This window comes from Ascaphus truei, chromosome 18 (assembly GCF_040206685.1).
Source record: "Ascaphus truei isolate aAscTru1 chromosome 18, aAscTru1.hap1, whole genome shotgun sequence".
Classification (NCBI taxonomy): domain Eukaryota; kingdom Metazoa; phylum Chordata; class Amphibia; order Anura; family Ascaphidae; genus Ascaphus; species Ascaphus truei.
Window position 1 is genome coordinate 21,884,765 of NC_134500.1, and position 21,664 is coordinate 21,906,428.

Sequence of the window (21,664 nt, forward strand, 5' to 3'; positions counted from 1 at the left end):
ATAGTTTTTTTTTTTATATATATATAATTAAACATAATCCAAACCACTCATATTCTACATAAAAGAAAGCAACACAAATGCTAAAATATTTACATAAGTTTAGTGTAACCCAGACATGACTCACACAGTTTCTCTTCTAATCTACAGTACATACACTTATCACCTTTGGAGTCAGGCTCCCTGTCTGTGAATATGTTTAACACATTTTATACAAGTAACCAGTTACCTACCCTTTGATCCCATTGGCTTTCTCTTGGTGCTGATGGTGTATCCCCACTGGAAATATGAAATAATTAGAAGGGTACTCGCTCTCTGTTGAATTATATTGCCAATAGACAAGTGTCTGGTGTGAAGTGTACAACACGCACTTTGGGGGTTACAGACCTGGCGCCGGAGCCGAACAAGCAAACATCTGCGACGTCAGGGCCAGTGTCTGCCATGATGGAGCTGCGAGGGGTCCATGCTTCTCAATGGGACCTGCGCAGCGTTAATCCTTTGGTGTTGTGACCACCGCAGCCACGTAGCGGTGGCACTGAAGACAGTAAGTATTGCTACATTTGTAACAGAGAAAACACTCCACTGATGAAGTCACCGTGTGAGTCACAAAACGCGTAGGATTTTGGACATTGCTGGGGATGCTGGAGACCCTTTTACTGGATTGGCACCTTGCGTTTCCGTCACTCTTTACATATACCAATTCGGAAGCGCCGAAGTCATTTGTGAGACGTCAATGGAGGTGCGCCGATTCCTCTGAGTGTTCCGTCTGCTCTGGTGGAAAGCCCCGGTGCTCGGCGTCTGAGTATTCAGATGCCTGGAGTCAGGGGAACTTGAGAACAACTCCCGTGGGGGGACTAACCTTACAGAGCGACATCTGCACGATGAGAGAGGACAGCTCCCCCAGAGAAGACGGATGCCCTGGTTTTAAACACATCACCTGATGCAACTGGAGTGTGGAGCGGCGAACGCTGGCATCATCGTGGAAAATACGGTTTTGAACCAATGCTTTAAAGATTTTTGTTGCTGTACGTGCATCTTTTACCTTTACCTATACATTTTTACTTTTATATACTACACCATGAGAGGTCTGCCCTTGTTTCTCTTTTCTCTATTCATCTATAGCAGGCATCATTGTCCCCTTTGGTGCGTTATGGGGGATATGTTGGGATATTCTGCACCAGCACTGCCATTGAATCCTAAGGAATTGCTGTGATTTTCTGGACTATAACGGTACATATGGTGTTTTCAGGGGAACAATGACGCCTGAAACTTCTGCATGTAGTGACAGTAGCGAGAACAAGTTTGTGAACCCCTTAGAAATTTCCCATATTTCAAAACTAAAATGGTATTAGATTTTAATCTTAGTCCTAATAATACATAATGTTCTGCCCCTGTATGGGTTTTCTTTGCCTATGGCTGCAGTTCCCTTAGCCCTAGTTTTTGTTACTGTGTTAGTCCCACCTGTTCTCAGCTTGTTGCCTAGCAACCCCTTCTTCTGGCCTCTGATTTGGTATAATCCAGGGAACCCTTTACTTTTAGCTTCTCCCTGCCCTATTTCCTACTTGTCTTGATGTAGTCCCTTCCTTTTCAAGACAGCAGCCATTGTGAGTGGTTCATCCCTCACTGCTCTCCCCTGAGATAGCTTTGTCTTTATACCTTCCCCATATTCTGCTACCCCCAAGTTCCCTTTTGTTTTCTCTTCAACCCCTTCAATTAAGCTTCCAGAAACTCAAGAAAGACTCTGTTTGCTTGAAAATTAGATGAGTTTAGCTGCCTGTTTATACTCATTAAGACATAGTGAGCCTGGGACAGAACAGATAGATAACCTGTTCAAACAAATGACACAAAAACATGATACTTTTTCAAAATGTATTTATCCACTAATGATTCAACGTTCAATATTCATGTGGGAAAAAATATTTGAACCTTTAGATTCAGTAACCCTTGAGCAGCAATGACTTCAACTAAGTGTTTCCTTTAACTGCTGGTCAGTCTCAAACATCGGCTTTGAGGAATTTGAGCTCCTTCCTCCTTACAGAGCTACTTTAACTCATTGTGAAATTTGAGGGCTTTCTTGCACGACAGCTCGCTTCATGTCCTGGCGCAACATTTGGATGGAGTTTAGGTCCGGACTTTGACTAGGCCATTCTAAAACGCAGAATTTCTTCTTTTGCAGCCATTCTTTTATAGATCTGCTTGTATGTTTAGGATCATTGTCTTGCTGCATGATCCACTTTCATTTCAGCTTCAGCTCACAGACGGATGGCCTGACATTCTCCTCTAGAATCTTCTGCTACAATGCAGAATTCATGTCAGGTAGCCACGAATGCAGGGATGCAGCGCACAGCAAAGGAACAGGATTCTACGGGACAGCAGCGGTATAGTAAAAAAGATCCTTTATTATAACATCATGGTGCAGACAGGACTGGGTGCAGAAAAAACCTCCGTCTCTTACGCGTTTCACGCCTGTGTGGCGCTTCGTCAGAGAGTACAGGTAGGTGTGCCATATTCGCCCTCTTATAGTGATGCCAATTTGCTGAATTTGCAAACAGCCGTGGTGATCGAAAACCGGAAGTGACGCGGCCTTCTCACTAACCAAAAGTGACGTTGCGCAATGGTTTCCCCATTGCTTATCTCCATTGGTGAGATCACATATGCATCACTACCGAGACAGAGTGTAAACAACACTGACTCGCGCATTGCGCAACGTCACTTCCGGTTAGTGAGAAGGCCGCGTCACTTCCGGTTTTCGATCACCACGGCTGTTTGCAAATTCAGCAAATTGGCATCACTATAAGAGGGCGAATATGGCACACCTACCTGTACTCTCTGACGAAGCGCCACACAGGCGTGAAATGCGTAAGAGACGGAGGTTTTTTCTGCACCCAGTCCTGTCTGCACCATGATGTTATAATAAAGGATCTTTTTTACTATACCGCTGCAGTCCCGTGGAATCCTGTTCCTTTGCTGTGCGCTGCATCCCTGCATTCGTGGCTACCTGACCTTTACTCAACCTGCAGAAGCACGCATCTTGGAAGGCATTATGGGCATGGTCACGTGAGTTGGTACTTTAATTGGTACTTTGAGGTATCTTTATCGGTGTTTTCAGTCGTTTGTCAGACCCAGTCCACATTGGCAGTGAGGGGGTGGGGCTCATATATCTCCATTACCCACACTCACCAGGACATTTTATTCAGGTCACAGACATATACGCTCACCCATATATACCTCACTTACTCATTTATACACCTTAACCCAGCCTATTACCGTTCTTCAATCAAGAAACCAATGCATTATTACATGTCCAACATCTAAGGTTTTTAGAGCACTATTACTGAACAATGCAGAATTCATGGTTGTGTCAATGATGGAATGCTGTCCAGGTCTTGAAGCAGCAAAGCAGCCCCAAACCATCACACTCCCACCACCATGTTTGATGGTTGGGATGACATTCTTCTGCTTGAATGCATGCTTTGGTTTTTGCCAAAGATAACGTTTCTTATTGAGGCCAAAAGGTTCTACCTTTGACTCATCTTTCCAGAGAACATTGTTCCATTCGTCTTGTGGATCATCTATGTGTTCTTTGGCGAACTTCAGACGGGCAGCAGTGTTATTTTTAGAGAGCAGTCATTTCTCCCTGGCTATCCTTCCAGGAACACCCTTCCTGTTCATTATTTTTCTGATAGTTGCCATAGTACAGAGGGTGCCTGCTCGGCTAATAGTAATAATTACTGGTACTGGAGGGGTGCTATCAGGGAACTGGTTACAGTCGATATATTTACAAGAGAATCCCCCAGTGATGCACTCAACCTCACAGAATAATGAAGAATAAAAATACTTTATTAGTAAAATAAAATATCATCAAGGAGAGAACTAATATACTTAAAAAAAGAATTAAATAGTAGCTGTGACTGTGTTAGACACACACGAGACAGAGGATAGCTGCAGATATAGTCACTGGTAGTGCAGAAGTCTGGGCTCATATAATCGTGTAAGTGAGAAAAACTATAAACTAAGTGACACGTGCAATAAACAAACAAGTGATGAGTGACAAGGTAGGTGAATGGGTCAAGACTAGTGAGGCCAGGTGACTAAGGAACCCTAAGGAACAATGTAATTGCGTGACATATTTTATGCAGCTCACAGACCACTGTATACTGTCAATGGCTAAAGGTTCCTACTAAGCACCACACTTTAAGGCATAGTAATACTTGACCATTGCTATTTTAGCCTAGAATAGGATCAAGTATTACTATACCTTAAAGTGTTGTAAAGGTCTTTTTACAATGTGTGATGCCCTGATTTTCTGAGAGCAGCATTTCCTTCAATGTTTCAGGGTGAAAACTTGTGGCAAAGTGTGGTTTTGCGATATAAATCGCTATGTAATTTCCCTCTTCAGATGTGAATAACACATCTAAGAAAGAGATATGTTTTTCACTCCAGCTTTTGGTGAAACTTACTGGTGTTATAAGGTTATCCAATTAATCAAAAAATTATTTTAATTCGTTAGAAGTTTCTTCCCAAATAAAGAAGATATCGTCTATATACCTACAGCAGAATTTCATTTTCTGATAGTAAGTTTTGTCATAGAGATATTTATTCTCAATCAGCCATATAGAGGTTGGCATATGAAGGGGCCACATTGCTCCCCTTTGCCTTTCCCGTGGTTTGCAAGTAGAATGTATTCTCAATCTTGAAGAAATTTTTGTACAGAACAAAATGAAGTAATAACATTACTGTATGTAGTCTACTGGGGGACTCCCTTTGTGTGTTTCAATCAGTCTATGTTTTATTACGTCAAGTCCCTCATCATGTGGAATTATCGTATATAAATTAGTGACATCCATTATTTTCCCCCTCTATTGGTGTCGCTTTGACTTTTCTAAGGAAATCAAAGGTGTCTTCAATATCCGATTTTCCTTTGATTACAGAGGTTGCAAAAAGGTATCGACATAGACCGCCAAGGGTTGATTCATGGAATTTGTTGCTGAAATAATTGGATTCTGGAGAGTTTTATGTATTTTTGGCAACAAATAGAATACAGGGCTTCATGAATTTTTCATATTTAAGAATTCAGCCTCTGCTTCTTTAATCCAACAATTATTCAATCCCAGTTGAATAATACCCCTCACCTCTTTCTGGTATCCTAATGTAGGATCATAAGTAAGTCTGGTATAACAGTCTTTATTTTCCACATGTCTAAGTGCTTCCATTTTATACTGTGTGTAGTTTGGAAGTACCACCGTTTCCCCCTTCATCAGCTTTTTTTTCAAAATAATCTCTTTGTTATTTGACAGGTTTTTTTAATGGAATCTTTTTTTTTTCAAAGTTAGGTTGTAATGTTTGTACCGCTTTTTCTTAAAGTACTTAGTGACATAATTTTTAACCAATCTCATGAAGACACTTACAGCCAGATTCTTAAACAATGCTATGAATTCAGATTTTAATTTACATACCGTGGTAATATTGGGTTGTCCCTGTGACTCCTGATGATGTCTCTGCTGGTCCTGTACACCTTGAGATCTGTTGAAAAAAAATGATTTCAGGTTAATGTTACGTTCTAGTTTGAATAGTTCAACCTCTAGGTCAGTGGTTCCCAACTACAGTCCTCAACGACCACTAACTGTGCAGGTTTTAAGGCAATCCTCTCATTAGCTGAGGTGGCCCAATCATTGTGACTGACCCACCTGTGCTCAAGCCGGGTCATCCTTAAAACCTGCACCGTTACTGGCCCTTGAGGACTGGGGTTGGGAACCACTGCTCTAGGTCAAAAGCATTCGGTCTGGTGGTAGGAACAAAGGAGGGTTCTTTTGAAGCCAGAAGCCGCGGAAGAGATTTCCAGGATTGGATGAAGCAGACGTGGTGACGTCAGAAAAAGGAGGAGACACAGCTGGACCCACCCACACAATGCATTATCTAGGATGTAGAATACGCCCACAATGATGTCAGATGAGACTCCGTGGGATGCATGGAAACAACGAGGATATGGGATGATGACGGAGGATTGACCACAGCTGGGATTTTCTTAATTTTGTGAGACTATAAAAGGGACACTATTGTATTGTTTTTCTATGCTACTTTACTTGAAAAGGGCCAATAGGCCAAATTGTTGTGTTTTATGGCAGAATAAATGTACCTTTCTTTAAATAATACAAAGTGCCCTGATTTATCTCTCACATTGGAGCTTCCTGTTAACATACGTATCATACCTGGAAAATATACTCGTTTAAATAAGTAAAATATATTCAAATGACCACTCTCTCTCTTTCTTTCTCCCTCCAAAAGACCTATTTTGGGGTCTGGATGGAAGGAACACCAAGACTTAAATAACGTCACGTTATTTGAAGATTACAAAACATTATTCTGAAATAACGTGATGTTAAACCCGTGCAAGTGAGCTCTAGTATGGCCATTGCTTTTGTATATAATTAATTTAGTGAATAAGACGTTATATATAAAATAATAGCCTTTCCTGTTTTAGGTAAAGTCACGCTATTTGTTTAGATTTAGGGGCTGAATTTATATGTGCTGAAGTGACTGTTTGGGCTGTTTTCAGCCAAAATTACCCGATGAAATCAATGGGGAACTTTGGCTGCTTTGGCACATATAGAATCAGCCCCTCAATGTTGCTTAGTGGATCTAGGCCTATAGTTGCCATTTCCTCTCCCAGAATCCTTTGCTTTATCTGATTCTGTTCGGTAATATTGGTTTATCTCAGGTACCAGGGATTCGTTTCTTAAAGGGACGTTATCCCACATAGATTCAGGGGAGGATGGAGCAGGAGGAGCAGCAGTTGGAATGTGGAGTGATGCCCTTTAAAAATAAGGGGGGAGGGGGAACTAAATAGAATATAAAGGATTTCACTTATAAAAATGAGTGACTGATTAATCTTGTTGTATTTATCAATGACCCTACTCAGATCTTTATATTGATACATGTGTTGCAGTATCTCTCCCTCTCCCCCATATACCCTCTCTCAATATGGAGAGAAAATGGGTAAAACAGAGTCCTTCTACTCAGTATTTAGCCACATGTAATGAATTGTATGGATCTCATAGATTAACACGTTTTACATTGTCATCAATCTGTTGGAAGTTGAAGTTGTTTGAAGTGAATGTAAAATATATGAGCGAAGAGGTAATATTTCCTGAAAAGTGGAGAAATTTGTTTATGAGATTTTTTTTTATATATATCACCATTGTTATTCCATGAACTAGCACATGGTGTATTGCCTAATAACTTTTTAAAGTAACGGGAAACAGAAAAAAATCTCCTAAACAAATTCCTCCAATAAGATATATATACTTGTGGCTTATAACAGGGCTTTTCAACTCGTGGCCATATGGGCAAATGTGGCTCACCATGAAGGGCCTTGAAATGGCACTTAGTCTCGTAGGCTCCTGCTAATTTCATACTATTTGCTTTGGCAGCTAAGTGCAGTTTTTAACACCAAAACTCACTTGTACTTTAAAGCTGCAGACTAAGCAATACACTATGTATATGTGTGTGTGTGTGTGTGTGTGTGTGTGTGTGTGTGTGTGTGTGTGTGTGTGTGTGTGTGTGTGTGTGTGTGTGTGTGTGTGTGTGTGTGTGTGTGTGTGTGTGTGTGTGTGTGTTGTTTTAATAAATCAGTTCTGTACTATGAGAAAATACTTGTAGCATTATTTTTTAAAAACAAATCTGAATTACATTTGTAATGTATTATAATGTAACACGCATTTTTTGTTTCTACAGCAACCATTTATAAAGTCATATCCCCTTCCGCTTCTAAAAAGGCTCAGACACACCCCTTTTTGAGACCTGCCCTCTCTCTAGCAGTGCACCAATTGTATCTAGTGACTGTCTGGTCACATGATATTCCCCACAGAACTTTGCATCTTTGACACTGACATCCATTTAGTGAACCCCCCAAGCCGAATCTTTGCCGATTGATCATAGAAACACGGATCGATCGGCAACTTAGCTAATTACTTAAAATTGTGTGGATTGCATAGATGCACATATTAAAGGGAATAAATACAGAAAAACATTTACAAAATGGAAGCTTGGACTGCTGCTGCAAGGTAATGTAAATATTTATGATACAGATGTTTCCAAATGGTGACATATTGTCTTTAAATATATCTAAAATTAACATTACAATAAGCTTGTGGCTCTTTTAATCCTAAATGAAGAACTGGTTGAAGAGTCCTGGCTTATATCCATGTCCAATGTAATTAAACAGATCATCAAGACAGGCGATATATTGAGTGTTGTGTTAAAGGAAAAAGATTGTGGGCGCTAATGTATAGTATCTACGGTCATATGGTGGTTAGACGTGCCACAATTTAATTTTGAAAATTTCTGCACCCTAGGTGAAAATAAGGGGATCTCAACTAACTAGAACATGTGCAATTAATGCCATACGAATTTTGGCAATTACACTTGTGATCATTATAAAAGGGTGTTGTATGCAGTTGAAATCTGAACCCCTGATGAAGCCAAGTGATTGGTGAAACGCGTAGGGTGATTAAGTGAGACACCTGAAACCTTGTGAGGACTCGTAATTTACCTGCATAGATGTGTCTGATTTCTGGTGCTAGGACTAACAGCAAGGAAGGAAGTTTCCTTCCCCTAACAGCATTGCCGGGGAGACCAGTGATCGGGCCAGTGCTCGAAGCCGGTAAATCCTGCAAGTGAAGCTGGGAGCTGAATAGGACACCAATCTGGCACCGGGCAAGCACGAGGAGTGCAGCAGCTGAGACCAAAGTGCAGAGGGGAAGGAGAATTTCCCCGGACGGGTCCGCTTGAGGAACCAACAAGACCTGACCTTGCTGTGTAAGGCTGCGGACAACATCAGTGAAGGCATTAGTACTGTATCGGGTGGATGCGAGGACCATGGATCAACTTTGGTCCGTGTAGCAGAGATCTGGGGTAAGACTGCACCAACACTTGCCGGCAAATTTACAGATACCACATCGGAGGCTGTCGGAAAGCAACAAATATCCTAATTACTTCTATTTTTTAAGAGAGTTATCATATACATACATCTAACTGGAAACAACATATCACTCCACATTGTTGTAATGATATCTTAATAAGGTGAAAATTCAAACCAGATTGCACTGTGACCGCTTATTCCCCTGCAATCAGGGAAGAGGGCGTACAAAAAAACTTTTGAGACGTAGAGTGGAGATAGACATTTTATTCTCTATAACCGTTTTTTAATTCGGGCCATAGTGCCATATAAATAAAGAAAATCCAATTGCAGCAAGGACTTTTCTTGGGAATATATTCCTCAAATGCTAATACATTTCATTAACCTATTAGTCCTTATACAATTGATTACTTTTATAGGTATGTATGTTTCATTGTTTGTTGTTGGTATTTAGGGGTTTTTGTTCAAGCTTTTGGTATACTGAAATAAAAGTTTGGTATTTTTCATTATTATTTGTATAACTGTTTTATTTTTTATTACGTTTTTATGATTTAAACTGCATATTTCATTATATCTAGGAATCTCGGTACCACTTGCATCAAAAACCTAAGGTTTCATTAATTGTTAGATTTCTATGCGCTAGGGTGATTTTTTTCTACTAATTGTGTGTTGTGTGTTGTATATCTTCTAGCAGGCAAATTGTTAAATTGCTGTAGAATTATTTCTGGTCGCGCTGTCATTTGTTGTTTCATTCAATACTTTATAGATTATCTTTCTTTTAAATAAGCAGTGATAAATGATTCTGCTTTATTGGATATTTACTTTTCGAGGTGAAATGTTCATGGAGTTCATTATCGATGCACAAAGCCTCAAACTATCTGTTGATGTGTCATGTGTCATTGTTATGTTCGCTTCAATATTTTGCAGGGTTTAGGGCTACCACCTCCTTACTCATTGTCCTTGATCCATAAAGCTCCATTAAGGTTCTTATTCTATATCCATCGAAGTGGCTGTTAGAGCCATTTTCGTCCAAAAACACCATTGACTTCAATGTCCGAAAACATCCCGAACTACCACTTTGGTGGATATAGAATTACACTCTAAGTGGTTAATGTAATGTTTATCTAACTTAACACCATGTTAGAACTAATAGGGTGTTTTCACAATAACATAACATTAATCCAGTTTTCTCCCGTAAACAGCATTGCATTAACTATAAAGGATATTAGTGATGAAATGTGTGCTCACAAAAGTTCATGATGGTTAATAAGGGGACTTAATGTTGAATTAGTAATGTCATATCTAAATGTGGCATTACTCACATCTAGACCCTGTAATAGTGCTTTTTGCATGGTCCAGATGGGTGTAACACCAGAGTTAGGCATCATTTTATCATGGAATTATTTCCTGGGGTTAGTCATTCTTTTCTCCTCTCTTTCTCAACATTAGCTATAGCCCTATTTCAGAGTGTGGATAGGAGTAACGCCAAGGCTGGCGTTGTCATGTCATTGGAAGTTAACGTAACGTTAGTCTAAAATAATGTGCCATTAAGCGGCCGGCATGATGGCGGTGTCCTCATTGCAAATGCACCTCTCCTGACCTTACAGTGGCCCTGCGCTCTTCCTCGGCCCAACTTTAGTAATCTTAGTTTAAATGTTATAGTGTGATTACTGGAGTTGGTCCGGGGGAGAGATCGGGGCCTCTGTAACTGTTTTACACTCTTCTGCCCATCTAAGCCCTAATTTTTTGCTATACACCATCCTGACTCTTGCGTTCTGCTCAAGGATGTCTTCTCTCTACCCACTTTGTATCTAAAGCTGTCTCATGCATTAAACCTTTCTCACTGACTACCCCACATCTCTAGAATGCCCTTCCCCTCAGTACCCGACTAGCACCCTCTCTATCCACCTTTAAGACACATTTGCATAAAGAAGCATATGAGTAGCACTGTGGCTAATACTATACACATGATACATAAAGCTTGGCCCCCTGCAGACGCACTTACCAGAATGCCCTCCTACTGTCTCTGTACGTTCTTCCTACCTACCAATTAGACTGTACGCTCTTTGGAGCAGGGACTCATCTTCCACAAAGTTACATTTTTGCCTGGAGCACTTATTCTCATGATCTGTCATTTGTATTATTTCTTATTTATATGATTGTCATGTGAATTATTACTGTGAAGCGCTATGTACATTAATGGCGCTATATAAATAAAGACATACATACAACTGCCGGCATCTCTTCCTGTTACCACGTGACGATGCATCGACTTGATGAAGAAACTTAATGTGAAGCAAGAGCAGACATGAGGCCCGTGCATCACGTGACATCGCATCGTCAAGGCGACACATCTTCACGTAGTAGGAGGAGCATATGCCATCTCCAGGGGCATTAAGAGGCCCCGCGCACACACACACCATGCACTAGGCCCGCAATGTTTAAGCTTACTCTATGTCAATGAGATGTATTTAAGATATTGTCTTTGTTTATAATAAACTTTGAGGATACACGTTAATTTCAGGGGAAATAATCTCCATTCCTATTTTAGGTAAACGTCACGATATGAGCCCTGATTTAGCAGAGTTTGTGCATCTGAATATTGTTATCTTACTTTTTTGAAGATGCAATAAACTCAAAGCTCTGAGCTATATTAAATATTTCCCACCACTTTAAATAGTTACTTCATAAACAAAGTTTTGTCTGTTGGCTTCCTAAACTGAAGCCAAACAGTGAAAAGTACAATAGGAAATATGGATTTTACAATACATACTGCTTTTGTAACAGGGTAGCTGCACACTTTTGACTAACTATGGACATAAAGCTATGGTTATTCCCATGTTGCATTGACCAGGGTTAAGCTACAAACAGTTTCAACCAATATCTATGAGAAACGTGGTAAGAGTGCTCTAGTACAAGGCTGGTAATAATAGATTAAATCCGGAACCATAGTCAAGGTGAATCAATATTCAGCACTGAGTGAGTATATCCATAAGGCAATGTATATGACAAATAATACCTGAAAACCAGGGGGTAAGTGGAATAACCACCCACTCTCAGTTTCATTGGGAATGTCCACTTAGCATGAAAATATGGTACTCCCAGTCACCTCCTTGGTCTGGATAGACGTGCTGCTGCTGATGAGTAATTCAGGTAGAAGAGAAAAGTGGAGAACAGCCAAACAGGAGCAAGGAGAGGATCCAGTAATGCAAATTTTTTTTAATGGAGTATGCAAAGCATGGAGGGTACCTCCAACGCGTTTCGAACAACAAGTTCTTTGTCAAGGAGTTCTTGACAAAGAACTTGTTGGAAACGCATTGGAGGTACCCTCCATGCTTTGCATACTCCATTAAACAATTTTTGCATTACTTGATCCTCTCCTTGCTCCTGTTTGGCTGTGCTCTACTTTTGTCTTCTACCTGGATCAACCAATATCTATTAGCACAGGATCAGATTGGAAGAATTTCAACAAATCTTGTGTTTTTATCAGCAAGCTAGAAAAACACTCTCATTCACAATGGCCATAAAAGAATAAAACAATATTTTCAAAGCACCTGAAAAATATACTGTAGATTTTTAGAAATAGATACCATGTATTAAAGTGACAAGACTTACCCAATTTCTGTGCCATCTTTACACTCCACTAGAACATTTACAATCAGAGTTACAGCAAAGGAACAAGCACCTCCAAGCTTGTGGGTTAATTTCCAGCTACTTATGTTCTTATGATCTTAAGCCAATCACTTTATCGTCTTGTGTCTCAGTTTACCCACCTGCAAATGGGAACAAATAATATGATTATAATGCTACTACTGGCCAAGATTCCACCAGCATTGGCTGCATGAAACCCTCTAAGGAATATCTATGAAGAGCTTTGCCTTTGAGAGGTGCAGTACAATTACATGTATAATTAATAAATGCATAATACAGTACCTTTACCCTACTGCGTAGTGTAAAAATCAATGAATCAAACCTGTAGATAAACGTCAAGGGGAACTTCAAGATTTGTAAATTTTAATATGACAGTGGAGGGTTTTGTCACTTTTTTTACACAACATAACTTGTATAACGTGTGGTTGAAACCTATTCCAACTTCACATTGCAAAGCCAGTATAACCAGCCTCACACTGATGAGACCCAAAAGGTTGGAATAGCTGTCTGTGAGTAGGTTTACTGGCTCAGCACTTCTTTAGCCCATCCTCTGCTGAAAAGGCATATAATAAAGGGGTCAATCTTAAAATTGACAAGAAGCAGAAGGTGACACTGTGTGCTCATTTGCATGTCATTACCCAGAATCCATGGCTGCAGTGGAAGCGCTGTATGCTAAAAGATAATGGGGAAAGGCAGGGTTGCAGACCTGTCTGAGACATGTGAACGCGCTCACAAGTGATATTTTTATTTGCTTTAAATAAGATGCATTTCTTTGAAAAAGTCATGCCGGACGCTTACATATGATTTGACACAATATTCTTAAGTAGAAATAAGCAAACTGATCGTGCTGTGGTTTGTGAATATTGTTGCAAATTTTGTGTATTTTTGCATGCAAATTTGCTAAACATTTGCAGGGGTTTCTATTAATGAGATACAGGTGCACATTTTAATGATTTAAAAAAAAAAAAAAGAAGCTACACCACATGTTTACGTGACCTTGCAGATCAGGCTCATATCACGCTGCAATTTTCACGAACAAATTGCAAACCCTACCAAGTTCGCAGACTTTCACAAATATTTCTCTGTTCTTAAGTGAAGTTGGTCAGAAAAAAAATATTCTAATGGTAATATATATATATATATATATATATATATATATATATGCAAAAAGTGTATCTGCCCCGAAATCCTCCTATTGCAGTACTCCAGATGAAGACTTGCCATAGTGCTTGCTAATAGAAGCAGGAGAAAAGCAAACTGTATTTATACACTGGACGCAATGTTTCCACCACATGTTAGAAGCTTGTTAAAAAATGTAATGCAGATTTTCAGTTAGGGAGATATCATGCTTTCATAACCGACTGTAATGGTGAAGAACACTTCACATATCTGAGGGTTCTGGGTAATGACATGGACATGAGGATTCGCAGTGTGTCACTTTTTGCTCCTTACCCACTTTAACTTGGACTCCTATAAGCATATGCTTGCCATATTACACAGCTTTGAAAGGTTAAAGAAGTGTATGACCAGTAAACCAACTCACAGACAGCTGTTTCAACCTTTTGGATCTCGGACACCGAAAGGATTGACAGATTGATAGCTCTTTCTCGTAAGGATTGTTGCTGACATTGCATTGTGAAGCTGGTTGTGGCTACCAACTGACTCAAATGTTGTCTCTAATTAATGGGAAAAATAATGTTGCCTCAATGCAAAGAAAGTTTTACATCAAATTCCAATATGTGCATCATGTAACTAGTTCCTCATACTGACACTTGCCAAATGCATTTATTTATCAAATGTTTTGCCAGGAAGTCTCAAGTATGTCCAGGGCACATGAGTTATGATAATACATGATTGCATTAAATTAAATTGCAAGCTAACGGCAACAATTGGAGCCAACATCAAATTTCAAAGTAACGTCAATGGCAATATTGGAGCCAAGTACCTTGATACATTGACACAAGATGAGAAAAACTCTCTGTGGGGGTGAGGTCTCCTGCTGATTAGCCGGGAAGTTTACATCAACTCGGACCATAGATTGGGTAATGGCCAGACAGCAAAGGATCTAGAATGGGTGGTAGTTAAATGGTTAACCTTAACAGTATACTAAGGTCCCAAACTCTCATCCCCCTTAAGACTTGCTGTGCTGGAAGGATTGGTAATGGGTTACTTCAGGGGTGCTCAACTCCAGTCCTCAAGCCCAAAGACTGAGCCTCTGATTGAGCCACCTGTGCTGAAGCAGGGAGATCCTGAAAACCTGACCTGTTGGGGGAGAGGGGCTTGAGGACTGGAGTTGAGCACCCCTGGGTTACTTTACAGTAACTTGCAGTGGCATGCTACACAATTCACTGTAGTGTTCAGTACTGAAGGTTGCTTGTAACTCCAACATTGTAGCAGTCAAAATACTAATTGGAATGTTTAGATTATTTTTCATTTTTTTTTAGAGTGCACTGCAATAAATCCAAAATCAAAAGGGGCCATTTAAGGTAATTTAAAAAAAAAAACTGTATTTTTGTAATTAACAAAGAAATACATTTTGCATCTATGTATTAAGCAATATATGATGGAATGATTAATGTATAAATATTGCTTGCGAAATGTGGTTAGATTATAGTAAACAGGAGTTATGGCAGAATAATCCAACACACTATGACATACTGGCTCCTATTTTCAGATGCCATAAGGCACATTTCTCCCTGCTCACCTGAATGGGCTGTAGGGTGTTTTTATAGCCTAGCACCACTTAATACACCGGGGTCATGATGCTGAGACATCTCAAATTCTGCAATAAGGGTTCATCATAATTTTTGTTAAACATTTTCTCAGCCTCAGCAATCTTTGCCACATCTCACCTGCCATAAAACCCTAAACCTGTTTCTTTCATCTGACCCATACACAATATTGTCTTCCTTATTTGTGTGCTGTGCATCTAACCTCCAGACTTCAAATAAATAATAGCAATACAAAATGTAAAAAAAATAATAATAATCTATATTAAGCAAATGTATTGTGCCACTGTGGACTATTTGGGGAATATTAGCAATTGCTTCATTTGTTTATTGCCCATAATCAGCACTGCCTCCTCCCTTGTTCTTTGTAGTGATGGGGGGGCAGGGGGGGGGGGGAATGGGAGGGAGGAGAGGGGGTTTGCTAATTTGAATCTGATCATTAGGTGTTTGGAGCCACAACCTTATTAGACCTAAACCAACAGAGAGGGGATTAATGGGACACTATTCTAGGCTCTAATAGGATTGTCTGGGCTCCAGTGACAGATAGGAGGGAGGGGAGAAGAGAGAGAGAGGAGAGGGAAGAAGGATGGCGCTGCTCCCACCTCTAGCTGTCAATGTTATCTCTGTGTGCGGCTCAGACATGGCTCTCTGTTGAGGGGATAGGACATCGCAGCCCGGGGAGAGGGAGAGGGGAGGGGACCGGGGGTCAGATGCCTGGGAATCCCAGTTTCATGATCGCATGCAGAGGTTTGAGGGGGGGCATCGGAGGGGACAGGCAAGGGGGGAGGCAAAATGAAATACCAGAAATACCTGACTGTGCTGCAGATGGCGATTGGAGTGACTCCTTCTAACAGGGGCAATGTGCTACCTTACAAGAGGAGGCTGTGGTGAGTGGGCAGCTGCACGGGGAGTCCCCTATATGTGATGGAGAGTGGCTGTATGCATAAGGCAAATGACAGGATGTATGGTGCATTGAACATGGTACATGTGTATTATGCATGGTGCATTGAACATGGTACATGTGTATTATGCATGGTGCATTAAATATGGGATATGAGTATTGTGTATGGTGCATTAGGGATGGTACTGTACATGGGTATTACTGTATGCATGTGGTATAAGGGTATTGTGGTGCAATACAAAGGTAAATGGGTATTACTGTATGTATATGGCTATTGTGCATGATGCATTACATATGGTCTATGGGTATTATGTATGGTGCATAACATATGGTACATGGGTATTATGCAGGGTGCATTGAATATGGTACAGTACATTTGAATATACTCTAAGAATAATTTATGATGTACTAGGTACATATGTGTAGTATAGTGCATGATGTATAATGCATAGTATTATGGCTGATGCTTGGGTATGGGGCACTATGTATAAGCATAGCACTATGAATCAGTGGCATGGGTCATAATAGATGTAAAACACTGTGTATTGTACACAGTAGTATGCATTGTGTATGGGCCATGATGCACTGTCTCTGTATATGGCTGATGCATTTTTATTATGGATGATGCATTGGTATGATGCATATGTATAGTGCATGAGTGTCGAGCATTCTGTATGTCTGATGACTATGAATGATGCATGGGCATAGGGAATAATGCAAGGTGTGTATGATTTGTATAAGTAGTGGGCACAATGCATAATGTATATGCACAGTATTTAAAAATATGCATGGGTATTGGGCACATTGCATGGATCTGATGATTGACAGCAGCATACACCTGTTGGTAATGATCTTTGTTTCAGCTTATGAATCCGACCGAATGAGCACCTTTATATTCTGTGTCCTCTTTTGCAGTACTCTGTGATACTGCATTAAAAAAAAGGAATCAGCATAAGAGGTGGAAAAGCCAGTATCCAACATATATGCCATGTTCGTATAAGCTCAATCAATTGTTTAATGAGGAGGCATGAATTTGGGTACCAGAGCCATGACAGTGTGAACCTAACTACTGATGACTGCTGATGGTGTTAATGGTTTTGAAGGACCTTATTTTGAAAGAGAATTTTAATGATGCACTGCTTCCGGGGGTGGCCTTCAGTTTCCATGAAGCCTACACACAGTACTAAATCAAAACAAATGTAATATGAACAGTTGATCGTGATTTATTTAATCATTTGTCTCTGACAAATACATACAATATACCAAAGATGAATAGTCATTGGGAAACAGTAGCAAAGCAATGCTTTGTGGGTTGTGATACCTGTCAGTGAGGTAACATGAAAATTATATATTATTGTACTGGAGGTTTTGAGAGCAGGTTTATTCTTGCTGTCATTGCAAACAGCATTAAACAACCTTTAACTATTCAATTGATGTTGGGGCCTGAAGTGCAGAGCAAAGCAACAAGGGTTGAGATATGTCTTAAAGTAGATACATTGGTGTATCTGGCTCTGGCACTAGGTATTCAAGTGTTTACATCACATGTAAGTTTTCACTGGTTTGTCTATTTCCTTTCAGAGAGTTACAAACTGACATGCTTAAAACAGTGATACCACCCCCAAAACATTTTTTTTTGCCAGCTTAGGTCAACCAGAGTTAGTCCATAGTGTCCCGACCTCCAGGGACACCCTGGTTCCAGAGATATTTGTACACCAATATGGCCTTGGAGTCCTGACTAGAAAGTCACAACTTTTGGCCACCGAAGAATGCCCTGACCCCCACAGGGGAACTGGAGCATACCCAAAGGTTGGGGAGCACAGATTAGCTTTGGGGGACACAAGTAAGCTAAAAAAAAAAAGGAAATTGTGAGCGGCGCAGACTTGCCTTGTTCCTACTTATAGATATAAATTACATAAAAGATCTGTTAGTATTTAATTGGTGTCAAATTCCAATTTTGTTGTGATTGTGCATTAATAAAGCAGTATAGCCAAAGAGTAGGTATAAAATAAGGAGAGCAAATTTATGATGAAAGCTCAGCAAACTCAGCAATCTCCTTATCTTATGTATGTGTTTACATCTCAATATTATTGTGTTATTGTTATACAGTACATTTACACATTTGTACTGCTCTGTGGGGCCTTATAAATAAGGTATAATAATTATTATAATAGTTACTGCAACTTTAATAAACAACAATTGAAGTTAATTAAACTGCTGCCTCATTTACAGTATGCAGAAAAATACAATATATGTGAAGTACGAGTAATATTTTGTAACATTTGAAAGTAGTAATTTGTGGCTCTCTTTATGTATTTCTTGTGTTACTCTTCGGTCACCAATGGTTTCCAAGAGCATAGCTGCCCCTCTCTTTAAGATACCCTTGGTTCAATGGCTTTGGGCTGAATGAGTGGTTCAGTGAATAAAGGCGCTGACTCTAACAACAACGATCCAGAGTCACTGAGCCTGGTTCAAATCCCAGTGTCAACCCCTTGTAACCTTGGGCAAGTCACTTTAGCTCCCTAATTGTTAGTTCCATGGGACAATGATTGTGACTGCAAAAAGACCACCTGTAAGAGAAAAAATAATATATGTTCTCACATTCTTGTCGAGGAAGATAATATAGCAGCGAGTCAGTAACAATGTAATGTCTTTGTTGCTCACCATATTTGCATGCGCCAGTCTAATATACCACATTTTAGTTATTTCCCATTGTCAAGTTTTCAATATTGTATATCCACATTTCTTAATGCAGCAATCCATAGCCCCCTTTTTTGTTTATTTTTACATGTGCATTTTTTAACCTTATTTGAATCAGGGGGTCTCTTGGACCTGAACCATGGTACCTTAAGCTCAGGGGATCACCCAGTTGCTGAGATAATCATTTTCAAAACAATATGGTGCTGGGTCAGCCTTACTCTGGCGGTCAGTAGAAGGTCACCAGATGATCGGGAGATGATCTTGCATCTTCCTATTGAGTGACACAGTGGCAACCTTGGCTTTTGTTTTCAGTTACTGGCAAATGAAATATCTCTGCAACTCCTGGGTCCCCAGAGCGGGGAGCACAGGAGCTCAGCTAAAAGGGATCTTAGATGTTTCAAATGCTAATGTGAATTGTTAATGTCTCTTGTCTAAAGGATGGAGCAGTCTCCACCATCCACTACAAGCCTAGAACTACTGCAAAAAGTTCATATTTACAAAGCAGCGCCACTTCAAAACCACCATATGGTATATAATATATATATATATATATATATATAGATATATATAGATATATATATCTCACACGGAATGTCTTCCGGCACCATAAATTGTCTTATTGAATAGCACTGCTGAGTCAATATGGACCTAAATCTGTGGTTCAGATGCCAGTATACCAAACATGTCAACCTGTAAGGGCAGATAAAGTGCCAAAGGTGATTCAGGCATACTTAACACTTGCATAGTGTCCAATCCATGTTTTCATTACAATATATAGCAGAATACCAGGAAGACACGTGGAATCACTTTGATTGGCCCCGGTCGGTCATGATATAATTTATTCTTTCGTTGTGGCTGCAAAATAGAAACACGAACTGCTGCTCTTTTTTTGTCAGGCACATGTTAAAAATCAAGGGGAAATCAGAGTGGTACAAGACCCTCCTCCTCCGCCTCTGGAGGTTTGCGGCACGCAGTACTGGTCGCTGCTCGGTGATTTTGTTATTCGTTGCCATGTGACTCGGCCGTAACATTGCTTCTCTGCAGCTGTCACAGAGTGTCCTTAGTGAAACAAGTGCTTAAAAAAAAGGATATCACACCTTGCCAGGGCAATCTATTCCTTGTATACTCTATATTCAATATACGTCGGCCTAGCCCTGAAATAAAAGTAGGATGTATTCAAATCAACAAATACAGGAGCCTATTAAACGTAGATGCACAGAACACAACAATTACAGTGAGAGGGGCCTTGTTATGTTGATATCACAGTGTGTGCAGGTGCGGACTGGCCCGGGGGGCAAAGGGAGAATTGCCCCTCGGGCCGGTCAGTTTTAGAAAGATGTGGGCCAGTGCGGAGAGGAGAAAAGCTGTGCGCTGCACTGTGCATTCCGGCCAGCAGGTGGCGCCGCTTAGCCCAGCAGCTCATCTCATTTCCTGGGCTGCCTGCAGTGTGCTGCTAGTAATGGTGTGTGTGTGTGTGTGTATATATGATGCATGGATGGTATGTGCCTGTGTGTATATATATATTATGTATGGATGGTGTGTGTGTTTGTTTAGAGTATCTGGTGTGTGCGTCTGTGTATGGCGCATGCCTATAGTGTGTGCATGCGTCTTTGTATAGGTATCTGTGTATGGTGCATTCATCTGTGTATATGTGTCTGTGCATGGTGTGTATGGTGCATGTGTCTGTATTGAGCGTGCATATGTCTATAGGTGCGTGTGTCTGCGTATGGAGCGTGCATCTGTGTATGGTGCATGTGTCTGTGTATGGTGTGTGCGTCTGTGAATGGTGTGTGCGTCTGTGTATGGTGCACGCATCTGTGTATGGTGTGTGCGTCTGTGTATGGTGCGCGCGTCTGTGTATAGTGTCAGTGTATGGTGCGTACGTCTGTGTATAGTGTCTGTGTATAGTGCGTACGTCTGTGTATGGTGCGTGCATCTGTCTGTGTATGGTGCGTGCGTCTGTGTATGGTGCGTGTGTCTGTGTATGGTGCGTGTGTCTGTGTATGGTCCATGCGTCTGTGTATGGTGCGTGCGTTTGTGTATGGTGTGTGCGTCTGTGTATGGTGTGTGCGTCTGTGTATGGTGCGTGTGTCTGTGTATGGTCCATGCGTCTGTGTATGGTGCGTGCGTTTGTGTATGGTGCGTGTGTCTGTGTACGGTGCGTGTGTCTGTGTATGGTGCGTGTGTCTGTGTATGGTGCGTGTGTCTGTGTATGGTCCATGCGTCTGTGTATGGTGCGTGTGTCTGTGTATGGTGCGTGTGTCTGTGTATGGTGTGTGCATCTGTGTATGGTGCGTGTGTCTGTGTATGGTCCATGCGTCTGTGTATGGTGCGTGTGTCTGTGTATGGTGCGTGTGTCTGTGTACGGTGCGTGCATCTGTGTATGGTGCGTGTGTCTGTGTACGGTGCGTGCATCTGTGTATGGTGCGTGTCTGTGTATGGTGTCTGTATATGGTGCGTGTGTCTGTGTACGGTGCGTGCATCTGTGTATGGTGCGTGTCTGTGTATGGTGTCTGTGTATGGTGTCTGTGTATGGTGTCTGTGTGTGGTGTGTGTGTCTGTGTATGGTGCGTGTGTCTGTGTATGGTGCGTGTGTCTGTGTATGGTGCGTGTGTCTGTGTATGCTGTCTGTGTATGGTGCGTGTGTCTGTGTATGGTGCGTGTGTCTGTGTATGGTGTGTGTGTCTGTGCATGCTGTCTGTGTGTGGTGCGTGTGTCTGTGTATGGTGCGTGTCTGTGTATAGTGTCTGTGTATGGTGCGTGTGTCTGTGT

The 21,664-nt window shown here is 40.8% G+C and overlaps 1 protein-coding gene across 13 annotated transcripts in view; it reads left to right on the plus strand.

Moving 5' to 3' along the window:
• The window catches only part of TJP1 (tight junction protein 1), a 312,644-nt gene that overhangs the window by 40,843 nt on the left and 250,137 nt on the right, over positions 1–21,664 (plus strand). For 2 of the 13 annotated variants that reach the window (XM_075575848.1, XM_075575854.1), the window contains exon 1: positions 16,043–16,181. The exons of 10 other annotated variants lie outside the window; for them this stretch is intronic. In XM_075575848.1, coding sequence (XP_075431963.1) covers positions 16,087–16,181 — 95 coding nt within the window. In that variant the 5' untranslated portion in view covers positions 16,043–16,086. Of the gene's footprint in view, positions 1–16,041; positions 16,182–21,664 lie in introns of those variants that run through there. One more of the 13 variants, XM_075575847.1, reaches the window with a different exon arrangement.